This window comes from Vanacampus margaritifer, chromosome 16 (genome assembly GCF_051991255.1).
Source record: "Vanacampus margaritifer isolate UIUO_Vmar chromosome 16, RoL_Vmar_1.0, whole genome shotgun sequence".
NCBI classification, from domain to species: Eukaryota; Metazoa; Chordata; class Actinopteri; order Syngnathiformes; family Syngnathidae; genus Vanacampus; species Vanacampus margaritifer.
In genome coordinates this window covers 697,585-715,699 of record NC_135447.1, presented here as the reverse complement: position 1 = coordinate 715,699, position 18,115 = coordinate 697,585, and the positions used below count along the sequence as shown (strand labels likewise).

The 18,115-nt window shown below is 41.2% G+C and overlaps 3 protein-coding genes across 8 annotated transcripts; 1 reads left to right on the top strand and 2 right to left on the bottom strand.

Annotated features, from left to right (window-relative positions):
• Positions 1–1,045: 1,045 nt before the first annotated feature.
• Positions 1,046–4,291, bottom strand: ufm1 (ubiquitin-fold modifier 1). Its single transcript, XM_077546466.1, has 6 exons — positions 4,227–4,291; positions 4,067–4,123; positions 3,610–3,667; positions 3,318–3,357; positions 2,658–2,690; positions 1,046–1,760 (listed from the first exon to the last, which is right to left on the bottom strand). Coding segments are annotated over exons 1-6 (294 nt in total). The 5' UTR covers positions 4,229–4,291; the 3' UTR covers positions 1,046–1,656.
• On the bottom strand, positions 4,240–16,401 carry LOC144036119 (solute carrier family 22 member 4-like). Of its 6 annotated transcripts, XM_077546461.1 has the most exons (16): positions 16,246–16,401; positions 13,838–13,932; positions 12,314–12,440; positions 11,400–11,704; positions 10,768–10,790; positions 10,451–10,677; positions 9,316–9,498; positions 8,302–8,405; positions 8,058–8,212; positions 7,347–7,518; positions 6,595–6,731; positions 6,098–6,188; positions 5,824–6,038; positions 5,552–5,734; positions 5,316–5,451; positions 5,047–5,235 (listed from the first exon to the last, which is right to left on the bottom strand). In XM_077546461.1, exons 6-16 carry the CDS (start codon positions 10,655–10,657, stop codon positions 5,184–5,186), a joined length of 1,635 nt encoding a protein of 544 aa, XP_077402587.1. In that variant the 5' UTR covers positions 10,658–10,677; positions 10,768–10,790; positions 11,400–11,704; positions 12,314–12,440; positions 13,838–13,932; positions 16,246–16,401; the 3' UTR covers positions 5,047–5,183. The 6 variants fall into 6 exon arrangements, 4 of the variants coding, with proteins under 4 accessions (XP_077402587.1, XP_077402586.1, XP_077402588.1 ...); XR_013288588.1 differs by adding an exon at positions 4,240–4,291 and having other exon boundaries at positions 5,114–5,235; positions 10,451–11,704; XR_013288589.1 differs by adding an exon at positions 4,240–4,291 and having other exon boundaries at positions 5,114–5,223; positions 10,451–11,704.
• Positions 15,014–17,892, top strand: LOC144036121 (uncharacterized). The gene is made up of 5 exons (XM_077546464.1): positions 15,014–15,094; positions 15,515–15,563; positions 16,901–16,935; positions 17,015–17,144; positions 17,627–17,892. The coding sequence occupies exons 2-5, from the start codon at positions 15,515–15,517 to the stop codon at positions 17,770–17,772; spliced, it is 360 nt and encodes a 119-aa protein (XP_077402590.1). The 5' UTR covers positions 15,014–15,094; the 3' UTR covers positions 17,773–17,892.
• The last annotated feature ends 223 nt before the right edge of the window (positions 17,893–18,115 follow it).

Sequence of the window (18,115 nt, the reverse complement as noted above, 5' to 3'; positions counted from 1 at the left end):
GGAGGGAGACAGGACGACGCCGTGATGCGGTCTGGTCCGGTTAATGACGCAAGCCTGGCTGGCGACGCTCAGTCTGCAAGTTTGACATTTTCACAGTTTACAGCAACTGCCGCGTAACGTCACCCCGCCGCCACCGCTGCCAGGAGGAGGGGAAAGCATCGTATCCTCTTTTGTTTTGCTCAGCGGTTCGCCTGGTGTGGCAGCGGAGCGGCCGACGTCCTCGACGCCGCGAAGAGGTTGCGGTGCGCCGGCCTCGGGTCGCGACCCAAGACCGTTGTCGAGCTGGATCCAAGTCAGAGAAGATAGTTCACACTTGAACCGAGTAGCAGCTCTGTCAGTATGCTGTGGTACAGTTGAACATCATTGCATAAATATAGCAATACCGTATAAATGAAGCTCATTGTTTACAAAGCCTTTTCACTTTTAACCTGAACTGTGAATACTTTTTCACATGGCACAGTGCAAGTAAAATGGCTGCAAAAGTAATCTTGAAACTGTACGTGCCATAAATGTGTTTTTATTGGACAGTTAGGGATGATTAAAAAAAAACAACTCCCTAGAACTGTCTGTGTTCCCCCCACATTTGCACAGGTTCCATAGAAACATGCTCCTGTTGGTCTTGAAAGGCAGGTTAATCATATAATTTTTTTTTAAAAAAAGAGCCCAAAAGTCATGTAAATGTCCAGAGAACTATCGGTGTGCTGTTCCTGTTTCTGAAAACATTAAGAAATAATTATCCATTTATTAATGACAGGCTGTTGAAAAGATTAGTAGTTCGTATTAATAGTAGTAAATGAAGAGTATGTAAAAGATGCAAAGACAGGCCAATGATTTGCGGACACATTGTTTTTACACATTTTCACAGTCAGGTTAAAAATATATATAACGTGTGACTTTAACCCCAGAATGCAGAGTTGGCATCATGAAGTTGGACAGCAGAAAACAATAAAAGACATGCCAGTGGCATGAGATAGCACCATCTGGTGGACAAATGTGAGCAGTGCAAATGGATATTTTTGGAATTAAAAAAATCTCAATCAATGGAACATTTTTCAGATTTTTTTATGAGTAGCTTTGCCACTTAAAGCTTATTTAAGGCAACGTGATGGCTAAGATGACTTTTAATCTAAATTTTTGAAAAGAGTTTTCTTCTTATTTTATTTGATATCACAAAAACATGGCATTTGTATACAGGGGTGTTTGGACTTTTTATATCCACCAATCAAAACTTTGTATGATTCACTTTTTCAAAAGAAAGTAAAAAAAAAAAAAAACCTACGATCACAATGATGAAGTCACAATTGTCTGTGGTTAAACGTATATATTTGAATTTTCAATTGTAGCACCACTGGTTCAATCTTGAAAGTGCTACACCAGCAAATTAAATTAGCATGGAACTAAGATTTGACAAATGGTTCCCCAAAAATTCCTGAGGCCGGAATGTCTAATGAGTTACCAAATATGGTCCAAGGTGTCGCGTGTCATGTGACTGGTGTTTTATTGTCATTCATGAAGATTAAAAATGAAGATGTTGTTTACATACACTTACTGAAGGATGCTAAGTGGGCAGCGTGCGGCGTGTCATTACGAGTGTACATCTACACACAAACGCACGCGGAAGAGCAGTACATAAATAGGACTCGAGGCGAGGCCGGGTCACGGTCTCCTCGGCGCCGATGAGAAGCATCCCTCTACTCGTCCTCCCACTCGGTCTCTGGGAATGATGCGCAGCTCCGAGCCGTGCTTCAGGAACACGTTGCCTGCAAAGACGCGGGAGAAAAATGTGTGGACGGCGAAGACACAGCGACAACGTGAAGGAAGAGTGCCACCTTTCAACGGGACTGTTGAGACAGCAGATTTGAATCATCTTCTTTCAAATGTGACAAAACAGCACAAAAAGTTTATTTTTCCATAAAATAAAAATGATGTCTTTTTTAGTATAAAATGGGACAGATATTTGACTTATATTTGCATAAAAATAACCAAATATCTTAACATTAATATATTTTTAAATTATATTTTTTTATTAAGATATTACATATTTTATTAGTATATTGTTTCTCAATAAATTTTTTTTAATTTTTTTGTAAAATTGTTATTAAAATATTAAACACATTTTCCATTAAAATATTGCATTAGGATAATAGAATTATTTTTAAAATATTACTTACTGTGCATTACAATAAAATACTACATTCTTGTGTGGATATTTTTATTTAATCAAATAAAAAATAAAATCAACTGAAAGTAATAATGAAATATAAAATTAATAGAACAATAATAATAATGTTATTAAAAAAACTACATTTCTTTTAGTTAAAATGGATATATATGTTTAAATTCTACATCTACATTTTTTAATTCAAACATATTTTTTGTTGCACAAAAAATAATGGGGTAGAAAAAAAATAGTCATATTGAACAAAAAATAATAAATTCACTTGTAAAAATATTGTCTTAAACCTTGCATGCACCTGGTTTCAAATCTGGGCTCCTCTGTGAGTTTGCACGTTACATGAGCTTACTCCGGCTACTCATGCTTCCCTCCCACATTCCAAAAACATGCATGCTGAGTTCCTTGAAGACTCATACGTCTTCTTTTTTTTGTGTGAGCACTGCAGTGCATAATTGAAAAATGAATGAACATCGACGCTCACCTGCTGTCTGCGCAGGGTTGATTCCGATTCCATCTGCGAGGAGAAAATGTCATGTGTTAAATAAAACATGTAATGAAAATGAAGACAACGACTACAGACATAATGGCCAATACAGCTGTGATGCTGTCAGAACAACCAAAAATAAACGCTAACCTGGTAACACTCACTGTCAAGCAGCTACAATGCATTAAAAATGTTCTAAATATAAATAGGAATACTGAAGACCATAATGTATCCTACTTGGCATTTTCATTCAGTCATTTGTATGCTTCATTATTAAATAGAGGATGGAAGAAAAAAAAACTATCAATAAAAAAGAATGTAGTTGTGCCACCTAGTGGGTAATTGATAAACTACATTACAGACTGTATGTGTGACTCTGTTACTGTCACTCTTCAATGATGGGTCGTAAACACCCAAAAACATGACATTGTGTAATATACAACAAGATCAAGAAGTGCAGCAAGATCTTTGTACCTCTTAATGATATTGTCACTTTGCTTAAGAAAGTGTATTCCTGCCACGCATGTAGGGCTGAACAATTTTGAAAAATAATAAAGATAAGCAAAGACGTCGATCTGAATTCGATTAATTGTTCAGCAGTACGCACGAGCAAAAAGGTTCAACGTCACGTCAGATAGGGACAATGCAAGAACTCACCATTGGTGATGATGGCGCTGGTGGCTGACGGCACTTTGAACTGCACAGACGGTCGTGTGGAAATGACATGAAGACACATTTTCAAGACAGTGAACCTGCTTATTGCAATTCCAGACTAAGTATTATGGAACCATGAGACAAATATTACTGGATCTCAGTTGGGGAAATTCTCTGAATCTTCTTTTAGTTTGTGAAACTGATTCCACCCATGTTTTGTTTATTAAGCAGAAACTAAATTTGCCAGTTTGCTTTTTTGAAGAACAGTGGCTTGAGGGGTTGAAAGTTGTCTTACCTCCTCGGCGGCGAACTTTAAAACTGCTGTGAACGGGGTGCTCTCTGGGACACTTAATCTATTTGAAAAAACAAAACAAAACAAAAACATTACAACACTACATTTTATAAAGGCAAATGGATTGCTTTTTATGTTGTATTTACATGAATCTTAGCATGGAAAATTGACTTCCATTGTTTGTAAGTGCCAAACAATGTGTCGAGAGCTCCTGCCTACACATCAAGTTTGAAAATATTTTTGTTGTATATACTTAAGTTAGCATGTATCGGTACATTTACTGGTGGCTAGCATATGCTTGCACTAAAAGTCGTGCTGTAAGTGACGAGCTACTACTAATATGTACACTCAAACAACGTCCTGAGAGTAAAACAAGAAGAGAAATTGAACTAAAATATAGAAGATAAATCCTTTAAAGTCACATTTTGAATGGATTTTATTCGCAGTGTAAAGTACTCACACTTTGAACGGGAGCTTGGGGTCCGACGTCAGCGTGATTTTAAACGTGACTTTAGACCTGGACAAGCGCACAAAAATAGCACAGTCTTCACCTCAGTTTTAAAAGCGTATTTTCTTAAATAATTAGATGGATTGTCAAAGGTAAAAGAGTCGAAACTTACATTTTTCAGACGAGGCGACTCGACTTGTGTGATGTTTATACACACCCGGAAGTTCGGAAGGACCCCTACGTACACGTCATCGATTTAGGTCGATTTTGGGCTAACTTAACTATGCGCATTTGGTGTTTTACAATTATTAAATATTTTAATATAATTAAAAATATTTTAATGAAACATTTTTTGACACGGATAATACAAGAAGGTGAGTTAGATAAATTCTTATAAAACAGGCATTTTTTACGGCCTACTAACATTTACCTTAAATGGCAAAATGACGTCGACAATCACGCTTTAAAATTGTCTTGTGTATTTGTTTTTATATTTAAACGCAATTTTTTTTTTCAGGCCACCTTTTATTTACTTTAATATATGTTTTAATTGTCATTATTATTTCTTTTTAGAACAATTATACACAATATGAATAGAACTAGGAATATAATTTGTAACATATGCTATATTATACATATATGTGCGGATTAGTTATGTATTCTACAAACGATGGATTACTGAAATGAGCAGCGACGCTGAAATTGGCTCTAGCGTTGCGCTCCCCTCAATCAGCCTATACAGTATTATCAAACCTAAACCGCAATGGCATTTTCTGGCCTGAAGATGGCAGTGTTTTCAGTTTTGCATTGGTGAAGACGCTGGTTTCCTCGTTGCCTTGAGTCTTTAAAAAGCAAACACTTATTTTAACCTGCTCTCATTTCCACAAAATCAAAATGGTATGGAGTTTCTCGCCTGTTTCACACTCAACACTACTGTGTTTTTACACATTTTATTATTCAATGAATGTAGAAGCAAACATACATGCATACAATCTATGTACAAGTTATCATAATAACATATCACAGATTTTTGTAGACATTTGAAGATTCTCCACTTACGCTCTGCTTTCCAGCATTTTTATTTCGAGGCCTTGACCATCATAGTGCTCCTCTCAATGGTGTTTCATCGCTAGCGTAGGAACGGAACTCGTCCGTAACAATTGGACTCCCTGTACAGATAACTAACATGTTGTACTTTCTGTCATTTGACAGTGTTTTTGGTAGCAAAAAAAAAGAAAAGAAAAAAAACAAGGTATCCCACCTTTTCCTCTTTTGCATCTGTTCAAGGGTCTCAGGAAGCGGTTGCCCAAAACTCTCTGGTAGGAAAAGCGTGGCCAGGACAGAAAGCATGGCCAGAGTGCCCAAGGTGATATACGGCAAATACTTGAAGTAGACGTCTGTGCCGTACCGACACAAAAGTGGTGGCAGAGTTATAGGCAAAATGTCAAAATGAAAGTTTAGATAACCCCAACACCCTTTCAAAAAAAAAGTGCTTACTCAGCTGTATAAGAAAGGGCGCAACGCAGCTTCCCGTTCGTGACACCATGACGCAGGTCCCGGATGCCGTGTTCCGCAGGCCCGTCGGGTACAGCTCAGCCGTGAAAGCGAACAGCAGCGACGTTCCAGCCGTGGCGCCAAACTTACCCAACATCTCCAAGGCCAATGCCAGACCCAGGATGCCTGAGGTTGAAGGACAACAACAACATCAATACTGGTTTTGAACTACAACATGGCTGAGCTCAACTCTTTGGCTTTGGCGCGACACTCACTGCGAGGTACCAGCTGGATGGAGAAAAGCGCTAGGCCCACGGTGAGGAAGACGACCACCACGGCGAAGCGTCGCGGCAGGTATCGGATGACCAGGCTGCAGCTCATGTACGCCGGCACCTCCACCACGGCGGACAGGAAGCAGCTGATGTACGGATCCGCGTGGAGCTGCGACGTGTTGAGGGACAGGCCGAAGTAGCAGATGCTCAACGCGAACCTGCCAACGACACGTATCCGTCAACACGTGATCGTACCTTGTGATGGGTGTGAACTCACCACACCCAGCAGAGAAGGATGGTCGTAATAGCGATGCTTCTATTCTTCACCAGGTCCAAAACAGTGTAGCGCTCCACTTGCATCTCCTCATCTGCCTACAATGTACAATGATTGATAGCATTCAGATAACCACTATGCTAACAAGCATAAGTCCCACTCTCAATTTTATGTTCTTTTTTTATCTGTTCTCCTTCTTGGTGTGTGATGCTAGCAACCTTCCTAGAAACTGCCGGCTTTTTTAGCCTGAATGGCCCTTAGCAACTCTCCAATCTGCCGTTAGCATCATTAGCTTTAGCGCAATTGTTTTGTTGTTATTGTTTTTTGTGCTCTTATCTACTCACTCTGCTAGCGCTTAGCCTGGTTAGCTCGTAGCAACCCTCCGGCTTGTTGCTAGCATCTTTCAACTGCTCAACTGTTTCTTAACCCACGCCCAACACAGCACATGTTTTGATGTTGCTAATGAAGTGCCAGCGAGTGCATTAACATAAAAGTCCAACTTGCGTGCAATTTAGAATTGCCAAAGATTATCTCTGGTGTGACCACTCGATTCATCTCAGCAGCTTTTTTCACGATGGCCTCGGCTTCCGTCACTCGGCCTTGAGACAGCAGCCACATGGGACACTCTGGAAGGATCCTGGCACACACACGAATACACAAACACACGCAGAGGTGGGAATTCGTAGTCGATTTTTCACGTGTCTATACAATACTCCATGTTTGGTGAAAATTGTGCTGATCCAACACTCCGACTAACTTAAAAAAAACAATATGCCGTGTTATATTCAAAATACAGGGATAAACTAGAAATGCAGTACAGCAGTGGCAACCTCCGAGCACCCTGGCAAGGCATTAAGATGGCATCCATGAATTATTAGTTTGATAAGGGAAAACAACTTATTCGAGTAGAAGGAATTAATGACTAACTTGTTTCAAAACCGACTCCTCTGAAAAAGTCACCCTACTTATATCACTTCATGGGGACCATTTTCTTCGTTTTGACTATCATTGTGGGGACCACGTGTCCTTGTGGGGACATTTTGGTGGTCCCCTTGAGTCCAAACCTCTTTTTGAGGGTCAAGACTTGGTTTTAGAGTTTAGGTTTGAATTGGGTTGTGGTTGAAGTTAGGGTAAGGAATAGGGGTAGGCAATCATTTTTGATGGTTGAGGTTAGGGGGAAGGGCTAGGAAATGCATTATGTCAATGAGATGGCCCCACAAAGATAGTCAAATAAACGTGTGTGTGTGCCTACCACCACAGGGGAATGTAGAAGAGGCCGGGCAGCCCAATGGCCAGCAGCAGAGTCTTCCAGCTCCGGAAAAAGTAGGCAAACAGCGGTAGCGTCATGTACCCGAAGGCGAAACCCAGACACACGCCCATTGATGAGTAAATCACCCGAGCGTTGCCTGTCAGAATTTCCGTGCCTGCGCAAGCAAAGACAAATTTTTAAAATTTTGTGTGGCGTTTGGGTCAATGGAGTATTTTTTTTTCTCTCGCCTTTTAGGACTTGCTTTATTTTCCATGAAACCAAACGTGCTTTGGATTCTACTGGGCTCCTTTCGTGTCATACACAAAATAATGAGAAAATGATTACACTTACGTTGTCTGTTTTTTAAAATATTAAATGCAACAACTTTTTAGCATCAGAAAATGGTGCCAAAATGAAAGGAATATCCTCACTTGACTTGGAGAGAAAAATCAATGTGCACGTTTCCAGCAGGTTACACTGATTAGATAGAAAAGTGCTATATAAATCCGATGCATTATTATTATTATTATTACTCCTGTGACAGCCTTCTCACAGACAGCTGCACTACTGAATGCTGCTGCTCGAGTTCTGGAGAGAACCAGGAAAATATGACCATATTGCTCAGGTCTCTAATATCGCTCAGAGAATCGACTTCAAAACAGCTTGTCTTCAGTACAAGTTTCTCCAGCCACAATAATAAAAAAAAAAAATTACCCAGCACATAGCAGGAGACATAGTTTGAGATATTGCCAAGTCCGGTGCAGAAGAGAAGCATGCAGAACACCTCCCAGGACGGTGCGGCAATCTGTGCCACTGAGAACACGGCCTGAATGATGATGGTGGCGAACAGCACCGGCTTACGGCCAAATCTGGGTGAGGGGTGGGGGGTGGGGGGGGACCAGTCCCAAACAGTCATCAGCTACCTCGTCCCTGTGAATTCTTGACTCCAGGCTGGTACCTGTCAGCAAGCACTCCAGAAAAAAAGGATCCCACCAGGACCCCCAGGAAGAAAACGGTGGCGGTGAGGGGCTGCTTCCAACGCTGGTTGCACACCAAGTCAAACTGGAAGTACATAATTGATGGTGTCACTCTTGCTAAGTCTTTTCAACTCCCCCCTCGCCACTTTGATGGTGAAAAGTAAGACTGGGCTATAATTGTTTTTTTAATCATTAAGCGATATTTCATTTTAAGTATTAACCTTATAACGCCAAACGTATCATATTAAATACAAGACATTTTGAGCCCTCTATTTCATGAGTGTAATATTTTTTTCCCCATTAAAACCCCGACGTACTGTATATGATCTGACACATGCATTGTGTTAGACATGATTAACATTTTAATTCTTTATTTCATATATTTAACCATGTTGAAGTGTTTTATAGATGTGAAGTGGGTAAAGTAGTGTTGAACTCAGTATAATTTGACCTTAAACTAAGCTGCAACATATTGTTTGGTCTAAAAAATTCCTTCTCAGTGTTCTGTGCGAAAACACATTTGGTCCTTGAGAACAGAATCTGCTTCGAACACACACACACTGACTCTGTTGGCATCATCGCTCACGGCCATTTTAAATCTGATTCAATTTGTTCATGAGATGTTGTTGTGAGGAAAAGTACCCGGAGAAGTATATTTTGTCTGGAGACCGGCACAGCTGCAAATCTGTTGTATAACGTGTTTTAAAAAAGGCGTTTAAAAAAGAGGAATAGATTTAACCTCTTCAATTGCACGGATAGGCCATTAAAGGGCGGTATCACCCATTTGATGGCTTTTCCAGCGACCTCGCAAGATCGCCCCAAATGACAAAGGAGAGACACCTATACTTATTAATAGTGGGGAATATTCTTTCTGATTTTTGGAAGTTGATTTAAAAAAAAAAAATGCTTGTTCAAAAGGACCAATAAACACTCTATTTACAAAGAATCAGAATTTTCTCTCATATTTTTCATGGTCCAAGTTAACTTTAATCAACCTGGGAGACCACGGTGGACTGGTACACGTCGGTGCTGTAGATCCAGCCGTCGGCGCAGTCCTCCTGCTCCAGGCTGCTCAGGTTGACGTCACGGCCCGGCAGCAGCCCGCCGGCCGACAGGTTGCGGAGTACGTCCATCCGGTAGCGGCGGCAGGGGCTCGGCCGCCGCTCTCCGTCCACCACCTTGGACGATACGCATGTGGATGTTTTGTGTGAATGCTGAGAGATGAGCGTTCATGCAATACAGCTTGTCGTGGAAAATGAACATCAGGCAAAATGCTGTGAGATCAGGAGTCATGCTAACACAACAATGACAATGTATACAATCCTGCTTAATTCCTACATTGTAAGTGGAAAACGTTCATTATTTGCTGTACATCAAATCATATATTAGCCAGAGGTCAATATTTATGCATGTCAACGTCAACATTGTCCCTGCCCCGAAGCGAAGTGTCCTTTCATGCAAAGACAAGCATTCGTGTAACACATATAGGAAAACTCATTTGTATGTTAATGCTAAGAGAGCACCATTAATACGTGTTTACATAGATAGGTAAAGGTAATTTTATAAAATAATGCTATACATGTAAAATACTCGTCCATCCATTTTCTGAACACGTCACATTCGCAAAACATCTGCTCTGCTCCCTGAAATAAAAGGCTGATGTGTGAATGTTGTAAGAGGAATCGTATCATGTCAAAAATGTACAGTTTATTCCTTCCTACTTTTTTGTGTGGATGCTGAGATGAGCATCGATGCATGCTGAGAGATTCATTTCAACTTTTACAATGTCCACCCAAAAGTGGATATTCCTTTTGCCTTTTTGTATAAATACTGAGAGGGAGATAAGCATTCACTAAGGTTTTATTTGAACACTGGGAGGTGAACATTCATACCTTCAAATCATGCATCAAATAAATTCCTGCTTTTTGAATGAATGCTGAGAAATAAATAGGCATTCATTTGGTTGTAATGTGAAGGCTGAGAAATGAACATTGCTATTTGTTACAATAAATAAATAAAGATTCCTTCCTACAGCACAGAGTGTTTCTTATTGTTTTGGACTTTATTTTTGTTAGTGTTGTTTGTTTATGTTTTAGTGAATGCTGAGTGAGAGATGACAACAAAGCCTACCTCCGAAGGGACCGCAGCCTCCTGCCACTCCTGGCTGAGGTTGGCCTCGGGAATCCGGCATCGGTGCTGGGGCGTGTCGGTGATGAACACCAGCGAGAAGGAGCCCGTCCCGTTGGGCAAGGTTGTGGAACAGAGCAGGAAGAAAACCATGAGCTGGAAGCGGCCCCACGTTCCCAGGAAGTCCACGCTGCCTTCGTAGCCCCGCATGGTCTGTGTCGGTCTGACTTCTTCGGGAGTAACAATCAAACTTTTTGTTTGCGATATCACTGTAATGGTGGACAGGCCTGGACAAGAGTAACCTATTTCTGCCAACCCACCTTATAGATCCGCCCCCGCCTCGCTTGTGCAGCACAGGAGAAAAGGCTCGTTTTAATTATTTATTAATTTTTATCGCCCAAAAGGTAAAGTCCACAGGACGCAGGCTAATCTTGTGTTGCACTCGTGGTTGGCACAAACCATGTTTTTATTTAATTTTATTTTTTAATCTTACCATCGGTAAACGCAGCAAACCATCAAAGTGATGTTTATTGAAATTTTTGGATGTGGGAAGTGGGGGCTGCAGCTGAGTGTTGACGACCCACAACATCCGGACATTTGTGATATTTACGCAATGCAAACCCTTATTCCCACGCCGTATTGTATTACTTTTGCTTGTGGCTGGCATGCGAACCAGGCATATTGTTATAATAGTCAAATAAAATTTCACAACAGTTTCAAATCAATTTACATCAATCAAAAGTCCAATACTTTTCAATGACCAAAAGCGTCCTTTCGCAGAGAAAAAATGTTGCATTTAAGTCATTCAAGGAAAATCGGATTATTCCACTTGAATTGTGTCAATTCCGACCTCCAAGCGTTCGAGGCAAATATAAATACAAGATATATGTTCACGCGACACAAGGTCATTTGGAATGATTGCGTTAATCAGAACAACAAACAATTTACGTACCGGAATCAGCCATTTTGTTGTTTACATTTGCCCCGAACGCTTTGAATGCGTAACTACGACGCTCCGAGTGGGATGGCTCCGATTTCAAACCTTCCTCGAATGCAGCATAAGACCGCCAATTTGACTTGTTTTACGATCAGGAACTGGAAAGTTAGTTACTTTCATGCAATTTTAAGGAAAATGCTATGTTAGGATCGGTCTTTGTTTAAAATGATCTGTTATTTATTTGCGGAGTGGGGAGGAATTTATCTACCAATTGATATTGGTGACTTCTCTAGAGTTGAGCACTCGTAACTGGTATCGGTCTGGAAAAAAGAAAGAAGAAGAGTAGTATCTATTGGTGGGGGGTACAAAACAACCTGTGTAGAAAGACTAACACAAGAAAGGCCCATTAGCATTAAATGATATGATATGACCAATTTACAATAAAAAATTGAGGACATGGGAAAATAATCTATAACCATTTTTTTTTAAACAATTGCACTTTTTTGAACATGTCTTGCCTTGTTTGCACTTATGCAATTTTCTGATATTTGACTAAATTGTTCATGTCTGTTTTTTTGTGTTTTTTTTTTAAAAGTGCACTTTCTGACACTTTAAAGTCATCCAATATAAATGTGGATTTTGAGGTCAACGCCCTCGCTCAAGCCAGGTGTATCGGAGCGCTCAAATGAAGACAAAATGAATGAATGCTCGTGTGCCAAAATAATCATTATTCATCATTGCCATGGAGACAAGTCCCGGTACATTGAATCTGTGAACTTGTTCCGTACACACTTGCACACAATTAAACACCAATGGCCTCAGGGAGTGTGAGTGTTCTCTCGCATGAAAATAAACATCCATCCAGCTATAAAAAATAAACAAATGTATACATCAGCTGCATTTATGGATAATTCCCCCAAAGAACTTACTTGAACAGGGACTATGCGGGACTATGATAGCAACGTGGCCTTCCTGGGAACGTGGGGTCGTTTCCAGCTGGTGGTTTTCTTCCTGCTGTGCTCCACCATCTTGCCCAACGGTACGGGCACCTTCTCACTGTAGCAATCGTATTAAGTTGGTCAACAATTCTCTGATGAACCTTAAATTTGTTCAACAATTCTCTTTTTAGAGTGTAGTTGAACCCTGCTGTAAAAAACAAAACAAAAACACAGCACAGACCCGCATAGGTGCTAAACCGGCATGGTTGTAACTGACAACATTGACCTTCCTCTCAGGTGTTCTGGGTTTGACAGTTTGCCGCCACGGTCGGATCGTCACTGCTGTAAACTGTACCCGACCGACGGTGCTGCGGAACACAACATCCGGGACCTGCGTCCTGGTGTCGCGAATAGGAAGCTGCTTTAAGTGTCTCAAAGACGTATTTATACGTTGTTGTTTAAAAAAAAAAAAAATGTTAGAGCATACAGAAGGCTTTGATGCAGCATTTCAACTGCAGAGAACAGTTGAGGAAATGGTAGTTATTACAAAAACGGCCAGCAGGTGGCAGCAGAGCAAAAGAGATCAACCAAGGCCATGTTGAAAAAAGATCATTTACCCACAGTTTATACAGATTAGTGAATAATGATGAAACTTCGCTACATTCTAATGCTAATTGCTGCAAAACGGAAACAGATAGAAATGTGCTTTTTTTCCCGATGAAAGAAGAGACTCTCATCTTTCATGTTCTTATAGCAATAGAACACAATATTTTGTGGGCCTTGCAAAATCAGTCAAAACCTAGTAAAACAGCCGGGAGCGAAGGGGATGGCTTCAGTGAAAATTTGCATACACACGCAATGTATACACGCATAACCCAATTTGGTTACCTGCAGCGTGACTTTTCTGTACAGTGGCAGTCGAAAAACCTCCAAATACACAAATGTCATCGCAAACCAACTGTGTCATCACACTGAGGATTTGACCGATAAATTGTAGAACTGAATTGTGTGCATGTATGGTATGCATTATACATATATTTAGTTCTGGATGACAACTAGTATGTTTATTTCTACATCCAAAAAATAATAAAAAGGTGTAAAAACACATTTAAATCTTGTTATAAAATAAAACTAAAATCCCAAATTCACTAATTTTCAATAGTTGGAATGATTTCTATTAGGGACATTTTACACATTCACTGGACATTAATGAACTTCCTTTAGGTCTCTTCTTCTTTGGTGTGTGTGCGTTTGTCGATTCTTTTGCGGCAGTGTGGGCGTGTCAGGTGCGTTTCCTCAGCTTCCTGGGCGTCGGTCATGACAGTCGCACCTTTGCCGTCATCGTGGACGGCGGCCGGCAGCGTTTCGAATGTCACGTCTTCTGGTGCGAGCCGGACGCCGGACGCCGGCCTCTTGTCCGTGGCCGTCCAGGCAGCGCGCATGCTAAGCTAATGTAGCTTAGCTTAGTCTAGTTTAGCATTACTGTTCATCAGGGAAGGCAAAATTACCACTGACCTGAATCTATGACTGGATAGCCGATAGGCCAAGACTTTTGAAGCCGCGAGGCCGCCATATTGCTCCTCCCAAGAAACGTTTCTCGCCATACCATCCTATACATTTGCAGTATGGAAATTGGAGGACATTTGAGACAGTACTTAGTAGAAACAGCATCATTTATGATGTATTTGTTAAACATAAACAAGAGGACTTCAGACATTTTACAACAATTTTACAACAAAGATGCCTAATCTAATATTGGGGTCTAAGGAACTGAGCGATAAAAGAAAACGGGGGTCTTCAAAGCAGCTTTTTTAACTTGTTCAAAAATAGTGACCACCCCACCACAAACCCCCCACCCTCGCCCCCGGCCCTTTGCTAACTGCCTACGTGCTGTATATGTATATGTAGATGGCCGCCCTGTGACTTCAACGGCTTGCACGGGCGTGTGTGGGCTATCGGTCATATATTCAGATCAGTGACAATTACTCACACGATGCACTTAAGTAGAATTTTTACTCTACTTGGTTATTTACCACCACTTATGATGGACGCGTGGTCCTTTCAGGTTCAGTATCAGAAGTGTTTGGTGGCTCAGACGCCGCCACCCAGGAGCCGACTTTGGCACGCCACCGCGCCCAAAGTTAAACGCGCCAACTCCATGGATGGCGCCGCTTTCAATGTGTCGCCCCGGAAGGGAAATGGCGGCCATAGCAGCGGTGTGGGCCTTCGCAGAGGCATGATGGCCTTCTTTGACACCTTCCGCAACAAACAGGCCGCCACCTCTTAACGGCGGCGCCGCAAAATGGAGGAGAGTCAAGCAGAAGAGCTCGGGTTGGACTTGCTGCTGACCGCCAACACGTCGTCAAGTGGTCACATGATCCGTGTCGCGAATGCTCACTAGGAAATAAAAACAATGTTGGTCTGACTGGATGTACTCGAGCTTTATTTGGAGGAAGTGACGTCACCAAAACAACATATAGAGTATGAAAGCCCTTGTTTGTCCGTGTGTGACCTGAAATTGACTGGTGACCAGTCCATATCTATTCCATTGACTTTACTTTAATATTGTGGTCCAAAGTAACCCTCCCAGCACTGATTATATGCAAATACAATCATACATAATTATTTAAAGCATTTGGAGCAAGAAAAGACTGGAGGGAGGATGGAATGAAGAAGGAAAAGAGGGAGGGAGGGAAGCTGTGACCTCCCCCAAGGCCGCGTGAGCCTGTCTGAGAGAGAGCGTTGACGTTGGACGTGCGGCTGAGCGTGAAGGTAACTTGCTCTTCCTTATTTTCCTTATTTTCCTTCTTCTTGCGCTAACTTGTTTGATCCAAACATTAATGTTTACATTTTAATGTCAAATATTTGATCAAACGTTTGAGAATGCGTAAAATTAGAAATTAAAAGTCATTTTGCGCCTCACAAAAACTTCCAAGGCACTATATATATATATATATATATATATATATTTATATATATATATGATCCATATTTGTATATATTTAGGTCTTTTCAGAGTGTTGTCCGCCAAACAATCCACAGTGTGAGGCTAGGTGGTTGCCGCGGTAACGCGCCTCAATTTGATTAGTGCTGCTATGCGTGTCTGACAGCGCAGCATTGTTCGCTCGTCGTCCCTTAATGAGTGAGCGTGTCACTCTGACGTCATCCATGATATCATCTGTGTCCTTCCAGATGAATGCCGACCACCCACCCCCGTATGCCCCGCCTCCACTGGCCCAAGGTGTGTCCGGATTAGTCCAAAGTTTGTGTGGATGGATGGATTTTCATGTGATCATTTTTGTACAATTCCATTTTTGCCAAGTTCAAATTGGGTGTCGGTTTTCATACATTTCGTTTTGGTACAAATAGCAAGTGACGCGGCCTTTTATCTCCCAGACTTGATGCACATTCATCGGAAGTATTTCTTACGGTTGTGTAAGAAAGCTTCAACAGCCAGCAAGGCGTGTTCCGCATCGCAAACTCTTACGAACAATTTAAGGCAATAACCCTCCTGGTCTGCTCGGCTACATCGACGTATGACATACTTTCAAACAGCAGACCTTCAAAATAAAAGCACACAGTACAATAAAGTTTCACCACACTATTTGTGGGCATATCTGGTTATGCTGTCCTCGCTCCGAAGCTTCGAGATTTCACCAGCTAGACAGCGAGTTACGACGTTCCAAATAACCAGACTTTGTTTTCCTTTTGGGCTGTTCATTTGAACAATGGCCTCTGACCATTACCTTCTTTAGGTCGTCGCAAAACTAAAATAACAAACAATGTGTATTAGCTAACTGTACACGACACACTCTCATGCTAATAGCTAGTTACAGTGCACAGCAGTCTCTTATCTCTAATACTGTCCTAAATGAACTAAAATGAATACACAGTGTTATTTTCTTAACATCACATGTACTTACGGACAATTCTTGTCCAAAGCAGCAACGAAACAGGATCCAACAGTTCGCGTAGCACATAAACGAGTCGGCGTTGCGTGCTGCCACATTGGAATTCTCTCTTCTCACCAAAACAATGAACAAAGCAACCCCTGGAGGGCGCTCTAAGGTTGCACAAACGCAAACGGTGAACTTCTGAAGGGCAGAATAATGGTATCTTAATTAATTCAGTCACAGCACAAACCACTTATTGATGTGCTCTTATTTTGAAGGCCTGACTTTGGACAGGATGTTGCCCAACTTGAACTTGGCAAATGTTGCTTTGAATTGCATACCATTCAGATTCGTCACACTTTTGAGAATGGATTAAGGATGAAACTGACTTTCCACTGTATAATATTTGATTACAACCAGGAACTAGAAATTAGAAACATAATAATAATAATAATAATGGGAAATTTCTATTAATTTCATGCATTTTTAAGAAAAAAATGCTGTTGGGATATCTGATGCATTATTATTATTATATATGTTGTTCTTTCAAATTATTACATTTTCGCACCCAAATGTCAACATTGGAATTGCGCTTGACTTAAAAGTGACAACAATTGTATTCGCCCGCTCCAGTTGTCAGTGGGTCAAATTTTGGATGATGTTTGTGATTGTCCGTCCGTTGCAGGCTTGGGAGGCTACGCGGGTTCCGCGCCTTACCAGGTAGGGGCAGGCATTAGGCGGCATTCGTGTGCCGACGCCTCGTGACGTCAGCGTCCGCTTGACCGTCTGCCTGTTGCAGGCGGCGCCCTCCTCCTACTACCAGGGACCGCAGCAGTACGTGACCACGCCTGGATACCACCCCCCTTTCTATGACGGCCCCCAAGGCTGGGACGCGTCCAAATCCTACGGGGGCCCACCCAAGCACACGGGTAGCTTGCATTTTCACATTTCGGCCTTCACCTATTTCAGATCATTCCTGTTTTTTTTATTTCTGTCTTTATCTGACCCTCTGCTTATTCACTTTTCAAAAATTGCCAGTAATTTTAAGGGATCAGCAATTAGTTTCTGATTTTGGCAATTCGTGGTTGGGCTTACATGATGAAAAGTCTTGTTATATTTATTGCCTCAATAATTAAAAATTAATGCACTAATTTTGACACCCCTAATATATATATATATATATATATATATATATATAAATAAAATGAAGTAAGTGTTTGATTGTAAATTGTGAAAGAAATCGTAAATCGGCCACAAGAGCGCAACTGGCATCGACCACTATGGCGAGTACCGATACCTTGTAATAAGTCCGGCAATAGGCCGATACTCGGTCATCCCTAATTTTAACATAGGCCTACAAAGTCAATACTGTACATAAAAAAGTAGCTCCAACGCATAATTTGTGTTCCAGTGTATGTGGTCGACCAGAACGAGGGTGCGGGCCATCTCGGCATGGGCGGTGGCAGCGGAGGCGGAGCTTTGAGGTCGTTGTTGTCGGCGTGCTCCACCCTTCTATGTTGTTGCTGTCTGTGTGATGTACTGACGCGTCACCTCTGACCTTTCCACTTATCTGGTTTGTTACTATGATGATGATGACGATGATGATGATGTCACATCCACATCACTTTACTGGTCACGTATAACCATGCAAAGTAATAAACTACTCAAATACTTTGATGTTAACAGTTTTTTTTAAAAAAGTATAAATTCATTGTTGTGGTAAAGGATGCGTCGTATCATTCTTTCACTTGACTGTTTCAATAATATAAAATTGACCACCGGGGGCACCAGCACACCATCAAATGGGTGGCTGGAGGAGGATTACTGAGGAAATAAGATCAAGAAATTACTAAAGTACTAATACTAATAATATTTTTTTCTAAAAAAATAAATAAACAAA

Bases quoted from the DNA above. Each gene is read 5' to 3' on its own strand.
- ufm1 (XM_077546466.1), bottom strand. The intron at 3,668-4,066 runs GTGAGTACTTTA...TTTTTCAAATAG, and splicing joins CCCAAGCTCCCGTTCAAAGT to ATTAAGTGTCCCAGAGAGCA. The intron at 1,761-2,657 runs GTGAGCGTCGAT...GCGTCTTTGCAG, and splicing joins CAACCCTGCGCAGACAGCAG to GCAACGTGTTCCTGAAGCAC.
- LOC144036121 (XM_077546464.1), top strand. From the start codon at position 15,515: ATGAATGCCGACCACCCACCCCCGTATGCCCCGCCTCCACTGGCCCAA. The intron at 15,564-16,900 runs GTGTGTCCGGAT...CGTCCGTTGCAG, and splicing joins CCCGCCTCCACTGGCCCAAG to GCTTGGGAGGCTACGCGGGT. The intron at 17,145-17,626 runs GTAGCTTGCATT...TTTGTGTTCCAG, and splicing joins GGGCCCACCCAAGCACACGG to TGTATGTGGTCGACCAGAAC.
- LOC144036119 (XM_077546460.1), bottom strand. From the start codon at position 10,657: ATGCGGGGCTACGAAGGCAGCGTGGACTTCCTGGGAACGTGGGGCCGC. The intron at 6,189-6,594 runs GTTGGACTTTTA...CATTGTAGGCAG, and splicing joins CAATTCTAAATTGCACGCAA to ATGAGGAGATGCAAGTGGAG. The intron at 5,735-5,823 runs GTGAGTGTCGCG...CTTCAACCTCAG, and splicing joins CATCCAGCTGGTACCTCGCA to GCATCCTGGGTCTGGCATTG.